This window comes from Cicer arietinum, chromosome 3, assembly GCF_000331145.2.
Source record: "Cicer arietinum cultivar CDC Frontier isolate Library 1 chromosome 3, Cicar.CDCFrontier_v2.0, whole genome shotgun sequence".
NCBI classification, from domain to species: domain Eukaryota; kingdom Viridiplantae; phylum Streptophyta; class Magnoliopsida; order Fabales; family Fabaceae; genus Cicer; species Cicer arietinum.
Window position 1 is genome coordinate 65512920 of NC_021162.2, and position 20902 is coordinate 65533821.

At 32.0% G+C, this 20902-nt stretch overlaps 3 protein-coding genes across 6 annotated transcripts; all 3 read right to left on the reverse strand.

Moving 5' to 3' along the window:
• Positions 1–313: 313 nt before the first annotated feature.
• On the reverse strand, positions 314–5425 carry LOC101513460 (uncharacterized). 3 transcript variants are annotated; one of them, XM_004493217.4, is made up of 7 exons: positions 5252–5425; positions 3388–3484; positions 3190–3292; positions 2692–2868; positions 2142–2240; positions 1761–2003; positions 314–1221 (listed from the first exon to the last, which is right to left on the reverse strand). In XM_004493217.4, the coding sequence occupies exons 3-7, from the start codon at positions 3256–3258 to the stop codon at positions 814–816; spliced, it is 996 nt and encodes a 331-aa protein (XP_004493274.1). In that variant the 5' UTR covers positions 3259–3292; positions 3388–3484; positions 5252–5425; the 3' UTR covers positions 314–813. The 3 variants fall into 3 exon arrangements, with proteins under 3 accessions (XP_004493274.1, XP_004493275.1, XP_073222699.1); XM_004493218.4 differs by lacking the exon at positions 3388–3484 and having other exon boundaries at positions 5252–5390; XM_073366598.1 differs by lacking the exon at positions 5252–5425 and having other exon boundaries at positions 3388–3505.
• Positions 5426–7757: 2332 nt separating this feature from the next.
• LOC101514435 (uncharacterized) lies at positions 7758–14934 on the reverse strand. 2 transcript variants are annotated; one of them, XM_004493219.4, is made up of 2 exons: positions 14607–14934; positions 7758–10369 (listed from the first exon to the last, which is right to left on the reverse strand). In XM_004493219.4, the coding sequence occupies exons 1-2, from the start codon at positions 14611–14613 to the stop codon at positions 8280–8282; spliced, it is 2097 nt and encodes a 698-aa protein (XP_004493276.1). In that variant the 5' UTR covers positions 14614–14934; the 3' UTR covers positions 7758–8279. The 2 variants fall into 2 exon arrangements, with proteins under 2 accessions (XP_004493276.1, XP_027188430.1); XM_027332629.2 differs by lacking the exon at positions 14607–14934 and adding an exon at positions 11867–14543.
• Positions 14935–17568: 2634 nt separating this feature from the next.
• LOC101514759 (cytochrome P450 703A2) lies at positions 17569–19457 on the reverse strand. Its single transcript, XM_004493220.4, has 2 exons — positions 18464–19457; positions 17569–18254 (listed from the first exon to the last, which is right to left on the reverse strand). Exons 1-2 carry the CDS (start codon positions 19388–19390, stop codon positions 17616–17618), a joined length of 1566 nt encoding a protein of 521 aa, XP_004493277.1. The 5' UTR covers positions 19391–19457; the 3' UTR covers positions 17569–17615.
• Between the last annotated feature and the right edge of the window lie 1445 nt (positions 19458–20902).

Consider the following 20902-nt stretch of genomic DNA (forward strand, 5'->3'; position numbering starts at 1 on the left):
CACGACGCTAACCACACATCACCAACTAACAAATGCATCCAAGAAAAATTATTTCTTCTGAATTTTGATGCTCCTTAAGAAATCAAAATTTTAAATTTTAAATTTTAAATCAGTCACTAAGAAGAAAAAAAAAACGATAAATTTGGTTCTTGAAAATTAAAAGGCACTACTCTAGTCATCAAGAATCTCAAATGTCTATTGAATGTCTTTTTTTAAAATGATGAATCACTTTAGTCTGATATTTTTAATAACTAAATAGTAAATACATATTTTTACTTATAGACTAGTTTGAGCCTTGACTCTAAAAACTATGTAACTTTTAAAATAAAATAATTAACTTATAAATGTTATAATTTCCAATAAAAAAATTTATGTTTATCTGTCAACTTCTTAATTACTGTTGTTAGCAAGCAACTGTACTAAACTTTAAAGGGGAACATGTTTTTGTATGTTAGCATTTAGGACATAGGTAAATGAAAGAGTGGTGGGTGGTACTTCTCAACAAAGCCTTAGACATTACACACCCACCACAATCCCACTCCACCTTGTAAAGACAGAGGGAGGAAGAAAAAATTAACATTATTTCCTGAGTGCTAGTTGAAATCCTCTTGCCAAAAGATCCAGCTCAAATTTCATCCCACTTTCAGTGAAAAGGTGTATGGCTCCGTATATTTACATCTGCTGCTGTGGATAGTGGTCTAATGGGTCATTGGTTGAAAGAAAGGGTGCAGATGTATGATGTATCACTTTAAAACCAACAATACATTAGTTTGGTAAATTTTGGATGAGTAACATAATTGACCCTGCCAGTGCCTAGTGCTCTTTTGGTTTAGCTCCATCTTCCTCCAAGTTTGAATAAACCGCTTTATTACCGGGTGAATCATCCTCATAATCATTACTTGATTGCAGTGATTCATTAACTTCTGAGTTGAAGAAAGTAGGGGTTGAACATGAGCTGAAGAAAGTAGGGGTTGAACATGAGCTCAAAAAAGTAGGGGTTGAACAGCCAGAATCAATAAAACCAGTTATCCTTTTGTCGTCTTCTCTCATTTTTTGACCATAAGCTTCAAAGTTCATTCCAGCTGTATTATTCCCGCCAAAACAGGATTCCAGCTTGTCCATGTCAAAGAGTTCTTCCATCATCATTCGGCTCCTATGGTTGTCAGGGTAAGCAAATGTCACCTTTTTGTAAGTTTTGTGTTCAAGAAATGGTTTCACCATCTGTTCCAAAGAATGCACACTTATCACACCAGAAAACAAATATAACATACAATACAGAATCTCAATCTCAGAGGTAGAACAAATTTCAACAGAAAATGAAAGCAACAAAGAAAACTATGGCTTGCGTTTCTTCTTATAAATCATAGGACTCTAATCAAACCTGCCACACCACAACTCACTTGAAACTAGTATTATTTCACTGAAGTTGGAATAACATTCTCTCAAATTATATATGACTAAGCAGATGTGTGTACATATATGAATTCCCATCAAGCACATATTTTTGTGTCTTCTTTCGCATAATAATTTCCATGTAAAATCTTCAATTTTTATAACAGCAACAGTGTAAACTTCAGCAAGTAGCCAAGCAATTGAAAGGTAAACAAAAACATTTTCTCTTTCCATGTCATTATCAATATCACACATCAGTAAGCCAATTTTATCACACACATAAGTCTATATAAAAAAATCCAAACCCCTGAAACGAGAGAGAAAAAAAATTGGTGATAAAGAAGACAAGAGGTATTATGATATTGTACCGTCCAAAATGACTCGAACAATTTTGGCGGATTGTACAAGACTGCAAGGCCCAATCTTTCAGGGTAATGATTCTGCAAGACTTGAGCAGTTTCTCGGGTAACCTTTACTGATATGCACGATGTGCTCCACCCTTGAAAATCAATTAGCCAAACCATTTGATCTTGTTTGGAATTTAGATTCAATATGGCCTTCTCCAAACAGTAAACAAGGTACTTGATCTGCACAATTGCCGAGCTCGTACTCTATATTGGATAAATAAGGTCTTAGTCAAAGGATTGAATCTTCAATTATATTAACGATGACATCTATAAAACAAGAAGGATCAAGTACAACCACACAAAATGAAATTTGAGTGAATTCCATCAAGATGCTTAGATTACCTGAAGTCCAGCTTTAATAACAAAAACAACCCTTCCTTGCTTGTCCAAGTAATCAGCCCTATATAGCCTTCCCCTGAAAGCTTCCGGAGCTACATCATCCTAATTGTATGTAAAAAGTAGAAAATGATCTTTTAGTTGCACCTATCTACTTACAAGTAAGTAACTCATCACAGTTTAAAACAACCTGACCATGGTCAGGAATGTTACTGTAATCGGGTAAACAGAATAAAATCTGGTAGACAGTGTTACAGTGATAAAGCCTCCAAATTTACTTGTTTGTAATGAAAATTAACATTTGCAAAATGATAGATCTGTCCTAGTTACAGCGAGTACATTCCTAAAACTAAATCTAACTGCTTTGTTTTTGTTGTTCTTCATTAGGTTTGAGTTATATTTATCTAAGTTCCCAAGCTCTACGTGTTAACCATACCAAAAAGCACATAGAGGACTAGTATATTTAACCAATTTTAACACTTCATAGTTTTTCAAATTGAACTCATACTTTATTGTTTTTGAAAAAAAGAGATAAAAAGTAACATTTGATTCATACCCATTGAATCTTCTCAGGCTTGAACTCCAGCCTCCATTTTATGGTGCCTTTTAACATCTTTGCAGCCTTCATAGTATTATAGTTTCGTGCTCTAAGAAACCTTAGCACCGCTGCATCCGAACACATAGCCGGGAACTTATCGGCAATTGGACCGATTATCTTTTTGACTTCTCCAACCTGGAATGAAAAAAGGAAATCAAACATTTTGTCACTTCAAAATCTCTCCAGAAAATGCAATCACTACTCGAAAACAACCTCCTAGCTGTGGAGTAGTTTCCCTGGTCATCCAAATTCCAATAGAAACTAGGAAGAGAACTAATTCTCCTAATTTGATCACAACTGACTTTTGGAAGGTCGGGGATTTTAAGAAAATGTACTCATTGCCTAACAAATAATTTGAATACATGCTTTTGGGTGGAAGCATATCATAGAGACTGCACGTTTAATCAAATTTAACACTTCAGGTTCTTAAAATAGGGCCAAATTAATGTCTAGTACCTTGGCCTGCTGCTCATCTGGAGATATAGTTTTTTCAAACACACTTTCTTTCAATTTCTTAAATGACATCTTTCTTTTCAAATCTTAACCAAGCTAAAACATCCTGAAATATGAAATATGTACAGAATAAAGTCATACTTTCAGATGCTTGTTAAGTACATAAAATGAAGTACTGAAACAAAAATGGCATTGCATTACAACTAATTGCTGTTAAATAGACAGTTGCAACATAAACGGCGCTTCGCTGCTCAGTTTGGATAAAAAAATGGCCAAAATCACCATCCCGCTATTTCATCTGCACATGATTAGATTGATGAAGTATTATTTACAATTCACTAAACATACATTGATAATGTTTTACTTAACAGTACTTGCTTATATTCAACTACTGTCTCTTTAGCAGTGTATTGTATGTAGCCATGGTTTAAAATGTAAGAAAATGAGAGATGCACTCATATGCCAATCCTTTCGTAAGAATAGATAATTTTTTCCTTTGTGTGATAACTACCAAACACAACTGCACAAAGGAGAATAAAATCATCTCCTTCCCCACCCCAATCCCAATTCCAAGAAGAAGAAAAAAAAGGCTGAAAATAATTTATGGCAACAATAAAGCACCATTATCCCTCTGTTGCCCTCATTTAGGGGAAAGTAGAATAATACTAATAATAAGTTTCACCTTAAACACATCACATAACAAAAATGGTCAAAACAGATAATACATGTAACTACAGAATAACAAAATCGAGGACCATCCATGGCTAATAATAATTCACTGCTTTCATGGGACAACTGTAGGTTTCATTTGAATGTTGGAAAGTAGAGAAGAGAATAAAGTGAAAAAGAATATGAATAGTTAGACATTTTTTATGCTATAGAGCATTCCTCAAAATAAGTAACCAAGAGTAAGTGGTAATGTTCTTTGTTTCTGATTCTGACACTAATTTACAGTCTATCCCAACCAACCAACCTTCACACGAATTCGGATACAGTTACTTACTCTTATTATTTGATATATTGAAAATCTCACTTCTTTATTAGAACATAAAATCACAAGACTTTACAAGCCTATCCAAATAACATGAATTCAAAAATGTGAAAAATCCTCCTCCCCGAAAAAAAGAACATAGTTCCCTACCAAAACTATCTCACACTTAACAATCTTGGAGAGTTCTGCAATTTGCCAAGAATGAGCAATCGAACCATGACCTAAAATATCATCTATATTTAAATTATTAATTAATTAACTAGAACTTGAATATGCTCAATTTTTATCATCAGGCAGATAAAACACACCATTGTTTGCATTATCATGCCAGTTCATGATTATTCTTCGTATCCTAAAATGGCATGACATTAAAGAACCATCTCATTCACTCGAAACACTAACAAATTAGGGTATGTTTGGTTTGAGAAAATGTTTTATTTTCATTTCCTAATAACCTTGTTTTTATTTTGTACAAGCCTTTGGAAATAGGTACTGAAATGAAAACAAAAAGGTTTTTGTCATTCAATATCAAAATAGTAAACAAAAACAGAAAATATTTTCTCAAATCAATCACACAAGTACTTAAACAAAAGTTTTACAAATTCCAATCATAGTTATCAGAACACGATTAATATCACGAATTGCCAAGTTTGAATCATAAATCGTTTCAAATCATATGTTTCAAAAGAACATCATGAAATTGTATTCTACGAATAAAACCATTTGCGATTTATATGACACAAAAGGAATAGTCTAACCACGTGATTTGTGTGACTATCATTAACAACTATGATTGATTCCAACAAAGGGATGAATAAATAAATAAACACAATTCAATTTCAGACACTAAATAAGTAAACACGTGATTTGCTCTACCGTGATTTCAGACAAAAACCTACCAACTGAAACTCAATAAATTTCATAACCAACGCGCAACATCACAAAATGAATCGAATAATAATAAATTTTTGTAGGCAAACTAGTAATCCAATTATTATTATGACATAAATAAACATTAATGTTAACTTCCATTAAAAGAATGATGATGATTAGAGTGGAGTAGAAGAATCAAACCGGCTGTTTAGGAAAAGATGAAGCCGAGAAGATTGAAGAGAAGATCATAGAGAAAAGATGAACAACATTTTTTTGTTGTTGAAGGAAATAATAAGAGAAGGAGGGTGATATGAAGAAAGAGAGGAGATGGGGAAAAACACGTGGCATAAACGGAGAACCATGAGGACGTTACGTAACCACCGGAAGGGATATGCGGGAAAATTAAATTAAGGTGTTATTATGAGTAAAAAGGTGAAACTTTAACTGGCAGATTTTTTATATTGTCACTATATCACAACAACGTCACCCCAAGTAGTAAAAGTAAATTTATTTTTATAAACTATTATATTTAACGGTTTTTTTAAATTAAATCCAAAAGGTAAATTAAAATAATATAATTTGAAAACCAAATGTGAATTAAAGTAATATATTTTAAAAAATATCAATACATATGTAAAATAAATAAATGTATTAGAACCACCAAAATTGAGTCTAGCAGAAGTTAGATTCTCACAATTTATTTAATTTATTATTAAATATTTATTGTTTTACGCGTCTTAAATAAAATTATAAAAAAAATGTATTACACAAAACTTTCTATTTATAAACTTATAATGTATTAAAATAATCTTATAAATTATTATATTATCATTTTATTGTCAATTTTGTATATAGATTTATTTTTGTTAAGTCAATTATATATTTCTGTGTCACTCTAATGTTGTAGTTTTATTTGTAGTTCTTCTATATATTTATATATTCGTTCTCTTTCAATTTTGTATCTGACTCGCATTAATATTAATAATATCACATTTATTTAACAAGTAATGATGCAACCATCATATAATTTTCTTCTTTGTAGACTATTTTCTATTTTTAAATACTTTTTTACGAAACATTTTAATACATTTTTAGTATGTGATAGTTCATAGTTGATTGATATTCTTAAACATTTACAAAAAGTTATGCCTTAATATCTGTAAAATAATATTGTACGCATTACTCTCTAGAGGCTTTCATCATTCCTCCTTCCAAGATGACCACTATCATTATCGATTAAGACAAATGATTTTTTTATTAACTATTTAGTTTCTTATTTATTTATTTGTGTTCTTTTTTTCAAATTTTATTTATTTATATATATTTTGTCAATCCACCTATGTTGAAATTGACATGTCAAATATCTTAATCTATAAACTTTTATAAAGATAAATGATTTATATGATAAAAAAAATGGTGAATCTATTACACTCAAATAAGATAAAAGATTTATTTGTAATTTTACTATAATAATATGAAAATGCATCATTGGATGTATGTACAAAACATTTAATCTCTTTTTTAAAAGTACCTAATAGAAATATAAATTACATTAATCACGTAATTATTTTGAGTTTATTAACTATTTAACTAAAAAACATTTTGCTGTCCTTTTTTTTTTAAAGCTTTTCAGTTTTCACATATATTAAAAAAATAGTATATTTAATGTGAATGTGAAAATTGTGTAAATTTTTCTAAAAAGTCCTTTAATATAAGAATGTGTTCAAATCTAACTTTTTAACTTCCAATATACTATTTTCCTCCCTTCCATTTACGATTTTTCATTTTTCACTAAAAAAAAGATAGTTTACGATCAACTTTTGTGTTTGTCTTTCAAGTTTTATGTGGTTTCATCGTCTTAGTATAATATTGTGTTTATTTATTATCTTGATACGGTATTTTAGTTTCTCATCTTGTGTGTTCTTTTCTTTAGTTCAAATAGACAAATTAACTTCAATCTAATACAAATTCAATTAATGATTTAGGCGTTATCAATGTTATAGTTCCAAAAATATAAATATTCTAAACACCTCAATTTTATAAAATTTATAGATTCCCATTTGTAGACATGATTTCGTATTATACTTTTAATATGAATGTTATGAGTTTGTTCGCAGATACACCTTTTTCATTTTTAAAAATTATGAATTGTAATTTTCTCTATAAATGTAATTTCTATCTATTTGAATGAATAAATATCATTTTAATAAATAAATAAATAAATAAACTAATATTAAATATATATATTGAAAAAAATAGTAATGAATGTATTAATCATTTAAAATGAGCCTTACATTTAGAGAAACATTTTCTTCACAAAAGGGACTTTAAAATTAAAAATACGGATATTATATATTTATTTATTTTACTACTTATTTTACTCAAGCAAAAACCATATATTTTAAGGTTTATCATCCCAACTCTAACTTTTGCAATTGCATGAAAATGGACGAAACGGGATCACACCTATTACACTGCAGTTGAGCTGTAAATCTCCACAGGAATTGGTGAAATCTTGTCCAAGATTGGTTATCCTCCAAGTTTAGAAGATGATATTCTTACACTAAGCCATATTAAATGGACAACTACACCCTCAGAAAAATGGATTTAACCGGAAAATATCTTTTGTTTTCAAATAAAAACTATATAATCCCTCTCCGACATGAAGTGAAAGGCTTGAAGCACCTATATGAGAAGTGGGAACGAATTGGACAGGTCAATTTCTAACATTGAAAGAGATACTCCAAGGAACACAATAAAAATAAGGCATTTACAGAATAAGATTATATACCCTGTGCAGTTGCATGAACTCCAGGGTATGCTAGACGGCCTATTATCTTTACAAACGAATGCTGTAATAAATACAACTTACTTTGACAAGGAACTCATCATAAGAACAATGAAATGGAAAGAAAACTGCTAAAACTCATGTATTGGCTCCTCAAAAAGGAACGACTCTATTCTTCACATGCCGAAAGATGCCACCAATGAGGTTTAAAGAAAAAGCAGCCCAACCTGCACCAACAAGAGCAATTATGGTATGTTTGTTTCATGAAATACACCAACCATTCCCCTATCTAATCTTTCAAGGAATACAAATGCACGAGCATCAGATAGTAAACTGTTGACTTCCACTTTTTATTCACCGCCCAAAAGTCCAACAATTGCAATGAGAAAGGCATTAAGATGATAGAGTTTTCATTTCAGGAATTGGACCCAGTTGGAAATCCTAGCATGTTCTATCAATTTCCTTTCCATGATCATCTTCATGAATATTTCGCCCCAACCTTCTCAGCCATATGTCATAGTTCATGGGATATGGCGTCCCGCACAGACTGTCGACATAGTCAGCAAAAGCTTTCAGCACAGTGGAAATATCACCAAGTCTCTGCTGAATCAATCTCCTTGACCAAGACGTCTCTCTCCATTGTAGTGCTCCCTCTACTGAATCTAGATCAGGGAATAAACCACCACATGAATAATAAAGCATATAAACTAGGCTTTCTGCATCAGAGGCAGAGCATAGCTTTCCTTCCTGAAGTGCGTAAGTAGATGAGAATTGAAGATTCATAGCAGGGCGATCTCTATCTTCAAGAATAGCATGGCCCCACCCAATTAGAACAAAATAAGGGTGTCTCACTCCAGACCTAACACAGATCACATTCTCTGGTCTGATGTCTCCATGCCGAAGTCCAGCAGAGGTAGCAGTTGAGAGTGCTGATAAGCAATCATGGCAACATTTGATAGCCTCTTCTGAACCAAATCGGCCTGTCTGTACCATTTCAGCGACTGTTTCACCAATTGGGCTGGTCACAAGAGCAGGAGTCCCACACCAAGGGTGGTCACAATTTCCACCTGAGCTGGGCCTTCGACAATGACCAGGGTGTATGATCCTACCAAATGCGCTCAATTGAGGTAGATATGTGCTTGAGAGATTTTTCTGCTTCATTATTGTCAATACTTTCGTCTGCCTCTGGACCTGATACCATAAATCCATATCTTCCCATGCTGGTTCCAGCTGGGAGGGATGAGAGCCCACATATAGAAACAGATCGTTTCCTGGGTCTTCAACATAAGATGCAATATAGTATTTCAATTCACCAGTATTGATTACTTCTTGTATCTGATAACCCTTTTGCGCTTCTGAATCCTCCAGCCATAACATGGATCCTTCTTCTAATTTCATTGACTCCTTGGAACCAACATTGACAGAATCGTCCTGAACTTCGACAATCTCAGGGGAAACACTACGCTGCTGGTATCGAAATAGGCCATTTCCATTCACTCTGGTATCTCCTAACTGCCTCTCGATTCTTCTGGTTTGAAGACGTGAACTATGATCAGCAGCTAAATCCTCAACAGAATGCTTGGGCATTCCAGCATATTGCATAATACAGTGAAAGGTCGCGAACAGTAGTTGTAGAGCACCAATATCTACCCAGTTTGCATTTCCAAGCTTGTTCCAGATTCTATAAATTGGAGAAACAGAAATTCTAGAATGATTTTTTACCCATTCAGCAGCACATTCATAAACATTATTCACATCAAAATTGAGCTTACTTACATCTCCTTCAACTTTTACAACTCCCCCATATTGAGAATCAGCTAGAAGAACAAAGACTGTGCTTGGATCCAGAAAGAAATTTAGTCTACTCAAACTCCTTGCCAGAAGCATTCGAATAGCATAAAATAGAGCTTCTCCTAGAACTGGTAATGAAGGCTGGCGGTCACTGCCAACAGCTACACCTCTGATATCGGTTCTTAGAAGTGTCAATTCAAGGACATGATCCCATTTCCCATGAGGATGTCTAGAATTATTAAGCAATATACCAGTGCCACAAAGACCTCCAAGCTTTCCATTAGCAATAGCATTTTCAGCCTGATAAAACTTCATGTTAGCATTATACAGACAAGCCACAGAAAAAGGCATAGGCTGGTCTTGATTCCAAAATGCCTCCCACAAGCCTTTCATACTAGCATGTAGAAAATCTTCAATAGCAAGACAAGATGTTGCTTCTACAGCTTCAGATGTACAAGCGTGAACAGCATTAGGCATGCGTGTCAGCTGCTGAAATGAAATCCCCTCTAATGCATAATCAAATTTTTGAAGTTCAATCAACTCAAATGGAACATCAAATGCCTGCTGTTTTGATGCATATTTTTCTGTAACAGATTCAAACCAATCTACAAGTTTTTCATTCAGACTGTCACTGTCAACAAATTTATAGAAGAAATCCTTCTGCTTCCGAGACCTACCACCAGATGACACACTGGACCTCTTTGTCCCAGACCCAATTGATTCCTGGTCTGGGGATCTACCTGTATACAGGTATCAAACCTCATTAATATCACTATAATTATTGTCCCCTCTTATAAAGGATAGGAGAATCATGCATTTATTAGTTGCGAAAATAGAAATAATTCTGACATGACCCAAAAATTCAGATAAAAAAGGTACTGCGTAAACTGACAGTAGAAATTCAACAAAAGAAGAAAATATGGCTTAATCACTACAATTAAGCGTGGGATTCCACAACCACTATATCTTCTATTGAAGTGCAGCCAAAAATTATCAAACATGATGCACCATTGGGAAGTTGGGAGGCTCCCTGAAATTTCTGTTTAAGCTCATACAATAACTACATATTAATCGAACAACACCCCTTCCCTTTTTACAGGTCAATTTCACAAATAATAACCCTTTGTATGCTTAGATTTAATAGATCAGGATATGTAATGCAAACACCCGATCGATTTATATCAGCAGTATATTTTCATTAGTTCTCACTGCTCTCGTGGACTACAAGTATAAGCGCCAGAAAATAATAAAGCCAGGACCACTCTCGTAGAAACTGTCTTATTTCTACTTAAAGAAATCACATTTCATAAGTTCCTTGTGATTACTCTTTTACCCTTATTTTCCTAACATGTGTGCAAAAACAATGTTGAGAATTACTTGAATTGATCAGAGTCGTGTCCTTAAGGGCAATCCATTTTTCACAAGTGGATCCTACTTTAAGGCGCCAAATGGTGAGTCCTAAAGTACAGGTGTTTTGTTTCATCAGTACCAGAGAAAGGGTGTGTGCAAGAATTCCTTCAACACTGATGCAGTCCAAAAGTTCCAGAAAATCACTAACATGATGTGCAGACATTTGGGACTAGCCAATGCTTGCTAATGGTTAAGTCCATTTTGGTAGAATGTAAAGATAAGGAGAACTGAAGTTCCTTTTTTTTGTGGATCTGGTTCTACAAAATATCTTCTGGAAGAAAAAAAAAGTCATTACATTACCCCCGCCCCAAATTAATCCCTATTTCACCTCAACCAACCATGGTCAGGGAACTAAAAACTACTACCCCAAGTACCAATTATGATAAAGGATAAGGTGATGCGGTGATGCTACTTCCCGCCCCCAGACTAATCCCTGGTTTCACCTCTACCAAACATGGCCAGAGAGCTAAAAACTACTACCCCAGTACAAAGTATAATAAAGAATAAACCAGGGTGTTGCTACTTTTGAAAAAAGCTTTTCAATGTAATATCTGTTATATGTTTAAAAAGGGATGAAAACATACAATTACCCTAAATTTTGTGTCTTTCGTGAATAGGCACTGTGAGGATACATTGAGAGCAGGCATATGCATAAAACCATAGAAGCTACTGGAATGAGCTAATGCCAATCATTAAATTTGATGTAACTATTATATCTCAATTCAAATCTAATCACAAATGAATAAGATTTTTTATGTACAATAATTATGTACAGAACAAGACTTGAGAGAGAAAGGGATTAGGGTTTCTGAGTAAACAGATCTCACCATCTGTTATTTTCAGATGCTTGTCGCAGCCAAAAGCCATCGATCAGTAAATTCAAGTCGTATGCCAACGAGATGTCTTTTAAAAGTGATAAAAAGAGGAAAAAATGAATGACTTGTTCTATTATATCACTGAAAAACTAACAGCCAATACTCTCTGTACCGTTAACCTTCATACGCAACATATGGTAACCGTACACCGCTTATTGGTTAAATATTATTGTAAAAACAATTCATTCCATACATGACAACCAAAAGCAATAAATTAAAGGCATACTAGGCATTAAATTCAGGCTTCAGTTACCGTTCAGCCTCTATGGTTAGTGGGCATTGAACTGTCAGAACATAATTACAAGAAAATTTATAAAAAAAAAAAAGACATTTAAGTACATTTTAGTAGTCAAGTGGATTTTTACTCATTAAAAAAATTATCCTAAGAAAACAAAAGTACTTTTCAATATTTCAACTATACAAACCGATGTCTTAGCATTATCTGTCATTCTCAAATTTCTGAATGAAACAAAAGTAGGCTTTTAAGATATAAAAGGATAAATTTTCTTAAGTCTAAGAAAACTTGAAACAACACCAATATTTAGCTTTTTACTAGCAGAGTTTATATCTCAATCATCTCCCTCCATTTCTAACTATCATTACGCAAATGCAACGTCTTAATTTATCATGATGCTTAAAAAATTACCAAGGGATTATGGAGTAGTCTAAGAATATATTTTTTATATAATCCTTGTCACCACGTATTGTTAAACAAAAATAACCATCACTGCTCACATATTATAACTAAGATGGCATATGATCAGAAAATATTATGAATGCAAATCACCAAATGGACTATTTTTCGAAGCATTGTGCAATGTTATTCACTCACTTGGAATTATGAGCTACAAACCACTTTACTATGAGTATCACCAGAAACTTTGGACTAACCCATAAACTGTTAAGATCAATTTGATTCATTGGGAATGAAAATACAGAAAAAAGCAAAGGTGAAGTGTTAGAGATATAATGTAAAATCATGCATGTGTCTTCACCCATTGTTGTTAAGATCACGAGTTAAATCGTAAGAATGGACTGATCTTATGAACTTGCTACGGGGGTGAGTCACATCTAATGTAAGATCAGACTTCATTAGGATCATGGTGGAATCGCGTGGAAGATTGCTGAGATCGACAAAGTTATTAAACGAGAATATAAGGTTTAAGAGCATGCCAAATGGATCTTGGAGAAGTATTTTAATCCCTATCTTTAAGAACAAATATGATATACAAAATTGCACAAATTATAGAGGAATTAAACTTATTAGTTATACTTTGAAACTATGGGATAGAGTGACTAAGCAGAGATTAAAATGAGAAAGGCACTCACAAAAATTAATTTGGTTTTGTCCAGGGATATTGACCATGGAAGCAATATCCGGGAACTTATGGAGAGATATCGAAGGAACCAAAAAGGCCTACACATAGTTTGGAAAAGATGTATAATAGAGTACATGGTCGATATGAATAGAGGTTTTAGACAAGAAAGGTGTTTAGAATGCTTATATTTGAATAATCAAAGATATATATTAAGCTATCACAACTAATGTGCAAACATAGGTTAGAAATACAACAAAAAAAGAGAGTCTAACAACTATAGGTATGCATCGAGTATCAACTTAGAGCCATGTCTTTTTATCTTGGTTCTAGACATGCTTATTAAACATATCCAAGAAATAGTGCCACGATGCATAGTTGTCATGGATTATATAGTCTTTTATGGCGAGTTGAAAGAAAAAATAAATAAAAAAGTTGGCGATAAGGCGACAAGCATTGAAAATGCATAGTTTCTGCCCAAGTGGAAATAAAAGCAGAGTACATTAAATGTACATTTAACACTAACAAACAAATTTTAACATAGAGGAGAAGGCCTAATAACCACTTGTGATTAAAGGATAATCTAATAGTTAAAGGTAGAGATAGATTCATAGACCAACGAAAACTATATTGCAAACCAATAAAAGAAATTCATTTTTGAACAAGATACATGATTTTATAGCCAACCTCACAAAGGGGTGAGGAATTTTAATAGAGGGGAAGAGCTAATTTACTTTTTATACTCTTCTAACTTTTTAAATTATATTCATTTTTAGTTTTGTATCGTTAAATTATAGTAGTATATCTTATATAAGAATATGTTTTCATTAATGGAAAGGGGAAACAGAAACATAACAAACCGCATTGCCTCCTCAGCCCTTAAACATAGAAGCAAGATTTAACGTAATCTCTTCCCTGCCCTACATTGCCTCCTCAGCCAAAAACTATGCAAACAGAAACATGAAAAATGGAAAGGGGAAAAAGAAACAAAAATAGGCACAAAAGCTATCCAAAATTCAGAAACAGAAAACAAACCGCAAACACATCCCCCTAAATTCCTAAACCTTCCCTCAAACACACAAAATTTCATCATTAATTTCTCAAACCAAAAGCTTCACACTACTTACACAAACAGGAACACTAAGCTAACGGATTCGGCGCTAACGTTTCTGATCAAATAACTAAAACTTAAAATCAAATCCACAGCAACAATAGAAAAGAAATTCAAAAAAATTGAAATATAACACGTAGTCTGAAGTGTGAGTGAAATTGAGTCAAAGAAGAGTAAAAGGAGAGAGAATTTAGGGTTCCGAATTATAAGAGAAATTAATTAAAAGAATAAAAATAAAAAAGAGAGATAATAACGTGAATAATACCTTGCATTTTTTGAGTTTATAATCAGTTGGTACAACGATGCTTTCAGATCTTCCTTGAATTTCTCCCTCTATTATTTTATTTATTTTGTTTATTTTTTTGTTTGAGTAAAAAATAAAACGTTGTTTTAGTAGAGGAAGAACAAGATGGACCCTTGTTGTGGTTGATCCAACAAGTTATGTTGCTTTGTTGTGCTCGCTAGCACTAGCTTCCACTTCCACCACAACTACACGATTTTGAAAAACACGGCGAAAACAAAAGAATTTCTTTTCTCCATTTTATTTTTATTTATTTGAGTTTTTTTTCACTTTTCAGTTCATGCGTGCGTTACTTTTGTTATGTGACTGCGTGATTCTGAGTGAATGAATGAATTATACAATACAATTACCATCCTTGTTTTCTTGGTGAATAATAAATATTTTATAATTATTACTGTGGCCGATCAGAGGTTTCATGAGATATATGAGTTTTTTTTTTTCCTTAGTTAGTGTATAATAATAAAACAGTTTAAGTAAGCCTTTTTAAGATAAGCGTTTACTATGTTTGTCAAAAAGTATTGTAAAAGGACTATATCAATAACAATTTTTCTTTATGTTAAATAAAGTTATTACCGTTATTCGTAATTGAATTGAAAAAAATTTAAGTTAAGATAATACTTAAATGAGTATATCGGTGAGAAAACTTCAATTATTAGAAAAGGTCGTCTACAACTAACATATACATTTTCATAATTTTGATGTTTTGATAAGTTAAGTTTTTTTCATAAGTTAAGCTTTGAAAATTGACTATGCTATTGTGTCATATTCCCTTGCACTCAAGAACATAAAACCTAATTCCTCTATCTGGCCTACTATTTATTGTGTGATTTCTTTTTTCTTCACTAAAAAGAAAAAAAAAATTAGTTTAAAATCATTTTTCAGAAGTCACCTCTTTAAATTATTATTATTTGTATTTAATTAAGTTATTTTATATATATTTTAGTTTTTTTTTCGTTTTTTTTATTTATAAATAATCATATAACATGAAGACATCGACTTCATATATGTTGTGAGATGCGAAATAGTTGTTTTAAATGAGATGTCGATTTGTCGTAAGTTGGAAGATGTGAAATAGTTGTCTTAAAATCAAACACTGATTTGTTATAAGTTGAAAAGTGTAAAATAGTTGTCTTCAAACGAAACAATGATTTGCCCTAAATTGATAGATGTGAAACATTTGTCTTAAAATTAAACATAGATTTGCTATAAGACGAAAAATGTAAAATAGTTGTCTTCAAATGAAACAATGATTTGTCATAAGTTGGAACATATGAAATAGTCGTCTTAAAATTAAACACATATTTGCTATAAGGCGAAAAATGTAAAATAGTTATCTTCAAATGAAATAATGATTTGCCATAAGTCGGATAATGAAATCATCTATAAAAATCAAGACATTGACTTGCCATAAGTGAGATGTTATAATCAACTATAAAAAGTGAAACACTGGCTTGCCATAAATTCGAATATGAAATCATTTATAGAAATCAAGACATTGACTTGCCACAACATCACGACTGAGAAACGAAACTATGGATTCGAAATGTAAAATATAAGTTACACATATACAACCACATGAACATTACACATTACTGATCTATCACTTTTTCTAGAGACCTGGGGGCTGAGAAGTTGGAAGGAGAGCATTCGGCTAAAAAAATCTCTCCTCAAAATATTATATATTTATACTTTATACCATTAACTATAGGATAGTTAATAGTTTTGGGGACTTGTGTATCGTTATAGGGCAAATTGACATCAATATAGCCAACCTAAGGCCACTTTAAACCTTGGACTCAATTGATTAATGGCCTAATTCATGCCCGCGAGGAGAACTGAACTCTAAAGATAACTAACTATATAAGTTTTAAGAGGGCACCAATCCACACCTAAAAACTAGTCACAACAACTATATATCGGTAACAACTTTGCCTAATGTCAAGAGAAGCTTTCAACAATCCTTACCAGGATTAAGCTACAACAACTCTTAAACATAGATAAGTCTTTAATGAACGAGCTGACTAGAGCACTTCAATTACCTAATAACTCGAGACTCAAAAACTAATACATATACAGGGGGTCGTCTTTGAGATAACATACATTTTTTCATAATTATGAAATACTAAATCATACTATCACTAATTTGTCTTACATTGACATCTGAGTGTTTTTACGTACTCTCATCGACGAAAACACTACAATAGGAGTTAGAGCGCAAGAAAGGACAATAAACCAACATCAACTAATTATTAACCTGAAGTTATCAACTTTATATTCTTATGCCATAACATGTTGTATACCGATCGATCTATAAAATAAAAAACTCAACTAATTGAAATCTTTTAAAATCACAATTTTTTAAACGGATTATATTGGTTTTTTATTCCTATGATACATTATGAACCAATCAAAATCATACTACTAAGACAAATGACTTTAATATTCAGACACACTTAACTCACTATATGAGTGACTATTAACCTTTACACGAAGTCTGATATTGTTAGTCAAAATACATATTTAGCATGTATAAGTGTCTTACAAATTTGTTATTCGCAATGTATATGTATATTATTGTCATTTCTTATGTATAATAAGAAAATTAATTTTAAAATTTAGATTAAATATATTTTTTACTTTAATAAAATACTCTATCGTCAAATTTAGTCCTTACAAATGAAAGTTGTTGATTTATTGAATGTTATAAAAAATTGTCACTTGAAAAGCTATAAACACAAGTTGCACACCTTTTTAATTTTACTTTACATTTTAGTACGTTGAAATATTTTTAATCATAGAATTAATTAAATTTGAGAGTTTATATGGTATCAATAAATAAATAAAATTTGAAATAACAATATATTAGTGTGTTTAATTTTAGTAATGATTTTATTTTGCATACATTTTAATTAATCTTGTTTAAAAATTAGAAAAATTTGGTTTATTAACCATCACATTACTCCACATTTGAAATCAATCATACATATGTGTTGCCAAGCGTGGTCTAGCAACAACAATCAAAGGATGAACTTTGGGCATAGTCATTCCATAAACCTCTCGAGTATCAATATCCCTGTGATTCAAACCCTTGGGTGGGGACCAATCAAAGCAATGAAAGAGTCGAGCCAAAGCCATTAAAACCAAAGTAACTCCAAGCGGCGCACCTGGACACTTACGCTTTCCAGCGCTAAAAGGCAATATCTTGAAGTCAGCTCCATGGCTAATCTCAACTCGACTTCCATTAGCCGAGAAGTGCCTTTCGGGCTTAAACTCCTCCACGTTGTCCCAAATATTGGTGTTTCGGCCCAATCCATGAGTGTTGATGAAGACACGTGTCTTGGCAGGGATATAATAGTCATTGATAGTAGTAGGTCGAAGAGATTCATGTGGAATAAGGAATGGTCCTGCTGGATGCATGCGAAAAGTTTCACGTACAACACATCGTAGGTAATTAAGATTGGGCAAATCAGATTCCATAACCATTCTATTGGGGCCAACCACTGCGTCGAGCTCTTCTTGAATTTTTTTAAGGACATGTGGATGTTTGATTACCTCTGCCATCGCCCATTCATTAGTAACAGCTGAGGTGTCTGTTGCAGCAGCTATCATATCCTAAATTTAGAGTTAACTTGCAAGGATTATATATGTTGATAATGTAATATTAAAAAAAAAACATAAAGAAAAAATGAAGTATTAAATGAATGTATAAAAATTGTGAATGTATATGTATCATTTTTCAAAATAAATCATAATGCATATGTACGTAAATAAAATTTAAAAATGCAAAATAGATCCAAAACATATTAATAGAAATACAATACCTGAATCAAAGCTTTTATCTCAACATCATCCATATGCTCCTTTCCATCTTCACCTGGCAAAGATAGTAAAATATCCACAAAATCAATTTCTTCATCACCTTTTCCTACCATTTTCTTATTTTTCCTTGCCTTTCTATGTTCTTCAATAATTTTAGAGTGAAAGTCATCCACTCTTTTTTCTACTTCTCTCATTTTCTTTTCACAACCATAAGGATCAACCCACCTCCACATTGGCAAGTAGTCGCCTAAATATATCACACCTAATAGCCAAAACAATTCATGAGTTATGTGCATGAACTCTATAGCTTCTTGTGGACCAGCAGATTTAGAACCAAAATATTGTTTTCCCAACAACATTCTAGTAACATTGTTCATTGAAAAAGCACCTAAAACCTCCCTCATATTAATGGGCTTTTCTGTTTGGGCCTGAGCCCAAACATCCTTAACAAGGTGTTGGGCTTCGTCTTGGCGATGTTTTGAGAAGGATTCAAGCCTCTTTGTAGTTAATAAATGTTCCATGCAAATTCTTCTCATACGCTTCCAATGAGGCCCTAAAGGGGCCAAAGCAACATCACCACACCCATATGCTAAATGCACCGCAGCAAGAGTGCGTGGACGAGAAGCAAAAACATCATCTTGAGCAAGAAGAATTTCTCTTATAATATCGGGGTCATTAGTGGTAATAGCATCAATATTTCCTAATTTCAAATAAACTAAGGGTCCATATTTATCACATAAAGATGCTAAGTCTCTATGAGGGAGTTTCCCTAATTGGAGGAGGTTACCTACAATAGGCCACCTTGGTGGGCCAGGAGGAAGGGGATTTTTCTTCTGTGAAGAGAGAGGCTTTCCTATTAACCAATGTTTAATGATTTTAGAGGCTAATGCTGTTAGGAGTAAGGTTAAGGCAAATATGGCCAATACCATTTTCTAACATTAATCACTTGGTATGAACATTGGATTGAATTCATGACTTGTTTTGAGTTATGATTAAGTCCTTTATATATAACATATTTAAGACTAAAGGGGTGAAAGTATTTTTCTTTCATACATTTATATATCTTATCTTAATGGGTCACAATCTTTACAAGTTTCCGTTTATTTATTGATTGTTAATTAGAAACACTCTGCTTTTATTGGTACACCTAGAATTGGGGTAGGACATCATGCGCATGATGATTGTTTTCAAGTTAATATGTATCAAAGACACACGAATGTTGCATTCTTCCTACTTCGAACTTTTGCGTATCATCACCATGTGCATGACCCCTTAATTTTACAATGAAGATATGTATATATTATTTGATTGAATAATATCAATCATTAATAATTAAATGAATGATTGATATTATTTGAATTATATGATTAATTATGAGTAATTATAATATAAATTAAATCTCATTTTTATCAATTTTTCACTTATAAACCAAATTCATTATTATTTTATATAATATCAAACTATTGTTGATTTATTTATATATACTACTGTATAAGAAAAAAAGGACGAATATCTACGGGGAGTGTAGTTTAGATGATAAAACATTACAAAATATTAGAGGTGATATATTGGAAGTAGAATATGTAATACCTACTTAGAATGTGTGAGTTTGCCATCAAGCTCTTTTAAACAAAAAGAACTACTATAATTCACATGTTTTATAAATAACATTTTTTTCACTCAAATCTTGTTTAAGTCTGCGATAGGACATTTACCCCGGAGTTACTTGCCAACTAACTTCCACTTGAAGATAATTTTTTTTCTTTCTTTAATTAGTTAGGAAATTAAGTGATAATATTTGTCTCCCCAAATCCACACGCTAATAAAAAAATTCTTATAACTTTTTTAATATATATGTAGTAATTTGTTTTATTTATTTTAATGTATTTTAAATTGTAATATCTTTCGAGTAGATATGAAATTCATTGATATAGATAAATAGATAGATCAATAATTTAAAAAATTAAAATTAATATTTTTTTTAATACATTCATCAATATCAACAATTAGATAGATCAAAAGATGTGGCGTTGCGACAAAGAATATCATTTAAAATTATAATTTTATTTCTTTTTTAATCAACTTTTAAAAGAAATAACGAAAAACAATATTGTTGTTTTATTTGTACCCGAGTTGTTTCCATACAAACATTATTCACATTTCATTTTTCTCTAAAATATAGTTATTTTGTAATTTTATTTTCATACAATCGTTATTCACATATCACTTTTTATCCAAAATATCTTTAATTGGTAATTTATGTAATGTATACTTTTTTTTTTCTTCTTATTCTCCAACTTACATTGTATTTTGAAGAACTATACATACCTTTCAGAAGTTGGACTCCATAACATTAAAAAAAAAATGTTTTCTCAAAATAAATACCTAAAAGATCTTATTAATATAACTAACCATCTAAATATTAATCTAGATATGTGAAA